The sequence below is a fragment of the Aplysia californica genome, unplaced genomic scaffold (assembly GCF_000002075.1).
Source record: "Aplysia californica isolate F4 #8 unplaced genomic scaffold, AplCal3.0 scaffold00022, whole genome shotgun sequence".
Lineage (NCBI taxonomy): Eukaryota > Metazoa > Mollusca > Gastropoda > Aplysiida > Aplysiidae > Aplysia > Aplysia californica.
The window spans coordinates 2,376,762-2,380,549 of NW_004797292.1; the positions used below are offsets into that span (position 1 = coordinate 2,376,762).

The 3,788-nt window shown below is 40.8% G+C and overlaps 1 protein-coding gene across 1 annotated transcript in view; it reads right to left on the reverse strand.

The window, feature by feature from the left end:
• Window positions 1-2,448: 2,448 nt before the first annotated feature.
• Window positions 2,449-3,788, reverse strand: part of LOC101853051 (putative lipoyltransferase 2, mitochondrial) — a gene marked incomplete in the record, with an annotated part of 42,638 nt that continues 41,298 nt past the window's right edge. The window contains 1 exon segment of the mRNA XM_005090872.3: window positions 2,449-2,933. Coding sequence (XP_005090929.2) covers window positions 2,702-2,933 — 232 coding nt within the window.

The window sequence follows — 3,788 nt, forward strand, 5'->3', positions numbered from 1 at the left end:
AGAAGAAGGGGAGATAAGGACGATAGATGTTTGATAGGAAAGAAGAAGCAAACCACACCAGAGCACCTGCCAACCACCAACGCAATGTACCTGAGCCGACCTTTTAAGAATGGTTCATGCATACAAACATCTTATCCAGGCCTTTCTGAGCACACACTGAGTTAATTCTACTCAGGAGCATACGGTAGAGTGGATGCAACTCAGAATGAATGGTGCTGGCGACATACCATACTATACAAACACACGTACCTATCACAATAGAAAGTTATCAAATAATCCCGTCAGTTGATTGTTTGATAACGGAGTCCCCTGTCTAGGCCTTGGTAGGAATCCCAACTGCACATGAGTTTAAGTCCAAGGATAAACAAAGCAAAGCCATAGTCTCAGTCTAAATTTCACTGAAGTTATCCAAAAATTTCACGAAAAGACTTTTTACTGGACCACAATACTCCCTCACTGTAATCTATTTATTGGGACAAATTATTGCAAGGCTTCATAAAGACTATTAGATCTATTGGGAAAGAAATTACTTCACACACACACACACACAAAAAGAATAATACCATAGAATCATAACAACCCACAATTATGGAAATATGTACACGAAGCAATTAAGCATGTGTGGGAATGTGAAACTATTCATAGTTACAAAACAATAAAAAGACTATCAATGTTTATAAGCTTGACTGACAACAGAAGAATAAGGTTTGAGCCAAAGAGTGTCCTAACCAGATTTTTTTTCTGATACTTCCCTAACAGTTCCTTCCTCTCTCCCTCTGAGACCTCTAACATGGACAACACACTCTATGGAACATTACAGCAACTGCGGCAAACCTGCGCTCGTCACTACATGATGGCATTGGACAGAAGGGTGAGAGCCCAGCTGTTGCTGGACAGATGACAACACTAACCCTTCCATTCAGCGAGGTGTCCAAATGAGATGCCAGGCCACGGAGGAAACGTCCCGTCGTCAAAGTGACCACTATGCTCATTATCCGAAAGTGAAAATCAAACAGCAGCAAGAGGAAAAGTTTTCAGTGACAGTGCCACAGTTCTCATGGCACCTTATTGCAACACAACAATACTCATTCACACCATAAGTGCAGAGGCTTTTCAGATATAAAAATTACAAAGCGGCCACCATTTCAAAAGCAATAATTTCACTCTTCAAACCCTTTTTCCTCTCAAATCTGCAAATACTCACTAACAATGCAAACAATAACCTTCAAGTAACTTTGAAACAAAAATGCGAAAAAAAACCCTGCAGCAGGCCAACAACGTCAACTCAACTGAAACATTCTCCGAACAAAAGGAAACAAGTTAGGAGCAAGACATTGACCGCTGCGAAGAAGGAAAAACTTCCGAAACTATAAGTGGGTCACATAAGTGTTGGTTTTGCTGAAAGCAGCCAAGCTTGCTGTACAGCTGAGGAATCCCTCCTTCCTCGGCAGGAAAGACAAAACTATTTGCTAGACACATAATACTGTTGGCTGAAGATAGCTGCTTCTACAGGATGGGAACAGGATTCAGAACTAACAGGAGCATTCGCTGCTATCAGCACAGCCATTTCAATTTATTGAGAAAATGACAACGTGTCTGGCATTATATGAAAATGTGTTTAAATTTTCTCTCTTTATGTATTATATATATAATACATTAGACAAAAAGAACTTAAAATCTTAAAATGAGAAAGAAAAGTCTTCTTCCGTACTTTTGGACTGGAAATAAGAAATCTGGGTAAGATAAATTAATCTAACACAAGAAGATTCTGTAAAGATTCTGCTTGTATACAGGGGTACTCGGTACCAGTTTTTCCCACAAATTTCTGGAACTGTTGAAAACAAATAAAAGATCATCCTTACATATTTTTTTTTTTCCTTCTTTTTTTTTTCTTTCATCTTTTCTTCCTTTGCTCCTCTATTTGAACAAGATATCAGCTTTCTTACACTTTGCTATCAAATAAGTAGGAGAAATCCAACAACGCCCAAGGGGATACGTCATTATGTACAGATTGCATATCACCAGACGCTACAGACGCTACAGCCGCTACTCCTTCCCTTACATAAAAAAAAAAAATCTACACTGCAAATCGACTGCTTTGTGCAAGACTCTTGCCATACGCCATTTCGAAAAGTGACCTCTGACAGAGTCTTACAACAGAGAAGTCGTAATGGGAGTTCCAAATTCCACGGACTCGGTAAGTTGTCTGGGTTCATAATGTTCAAAGTTGTACTCTCAAAGCATTCATTTCTTCTCCACAAGACGTACAACGGAACAATGTACAGTATGTTGTCAATGGTGTGGTGTCACCTTTAGAGAAACAACAGAATGAAAGGCACAAATTGCACTGTAAAAGGGGGGGGGAGATGGGCGTGACACTTCCAATATGGTCGCATAAAACTGATAAACTGAAAAAAAAAAAAAAAAAGACAAAATGTTTAATAAAAAGGGGGGGGGGGGGGTCGGGACCAAATGAGTGTGCAGTCTACTTTACTCAAGACTGTCGAAAAAATGAAACAAAGTGCCTTCTGAAGAAGTCATCCCCAGCAGTTTTTTGTGGTTAGAGGGCATTAAAAGGACACGAACCCGGCCCTGTTTCATCCTCGTTCAACCACTCGGTTTCCTTTGAATACGAAATGGCGGCAGTCACACAACCCTAAGTCAACGGGAGGGCAAAGCTTTCTGTGCTACGACAAAGACGCTACCACATGGGCATGACCTTGGGAGCCTCTTCTTGAGCCGGAATAGGACGCGATGACGAAGTGGACATTCGCCGCAGGCCGAGCTCTGCCTGCTTTGGCATTCCGCTGTTGCCCAGAGTGGCGTGGCTATCGCGGTCAGACTGCGCAGAATGTTGGACGCCCATGCTCTTCAGCTCTCCCTCGTCCAGCATTTTGAACTCCAGCTCACAGTCAAACACGTCCTGGAAAGACCTGGAACAACAGAAAGAAACACACAATAAAACTAAGTTGCTCATCATACTAGTTTACTGCTAGACTTGTAAGCGACTAATAAACACAGGTCTTTAAAAATTTTTTTAAGGCACTTACAACACAATAGGATATACATGTATATTATGCCAAAGATTAGAGGTGCTACAAGAGAGTAACATACACAAAAAAGAAGGAGAAAAGAAAAGGACGATAGATGTTTGATAGGAAAGAGGAAGCAAACCACACCAGAGTACCCACCAACCACTCAAGAACGCCACTAAAAAAACAAGAGGAGGAGAGATAATGAGGATAGACGTTCAGTTTATTTTAATTTGGTAAAAGTTTTATGTTGCTCACAACTGCAACTGGATTGATGGATTTGATGTTTGACAGGAAAGAAGGAGCAAACCACACCAGAGCACCTGCCAACCACCCAGTAAGACATGGTCTAAGTCTAATGTTGTGGACAAACACATGTTTTCGTAAAACGTAAACACCAAAACGACTTTGAAAAGGCAGAAAATTTCACTTCTTGACTTAAATATAAACATGTTTTTAGAAATTATGGGTAAGATTGGGGGGGGGGGAAAGAGGATAAAGAGGAAAGTGACACTATCAAAGACCGGAGTTTGAATAAATGTTAGTTTTTTAATAGAGGTTTTACGGCGCTCACAACTGCATAAGGTCATATAAGTGCCGAAGATTAGAGGTGCTACAAGGGAGTAACAAACACAAAAAAGAGAAGGAGGGGAGAAAAAGTCGACAGATGTTTGATAGGAAAGAAGGAACAAACCACACCGGAGCCCCTCTCAACTACCCATGGTAAAGAAAGAGGTACAGGGTATGAGGACAGAA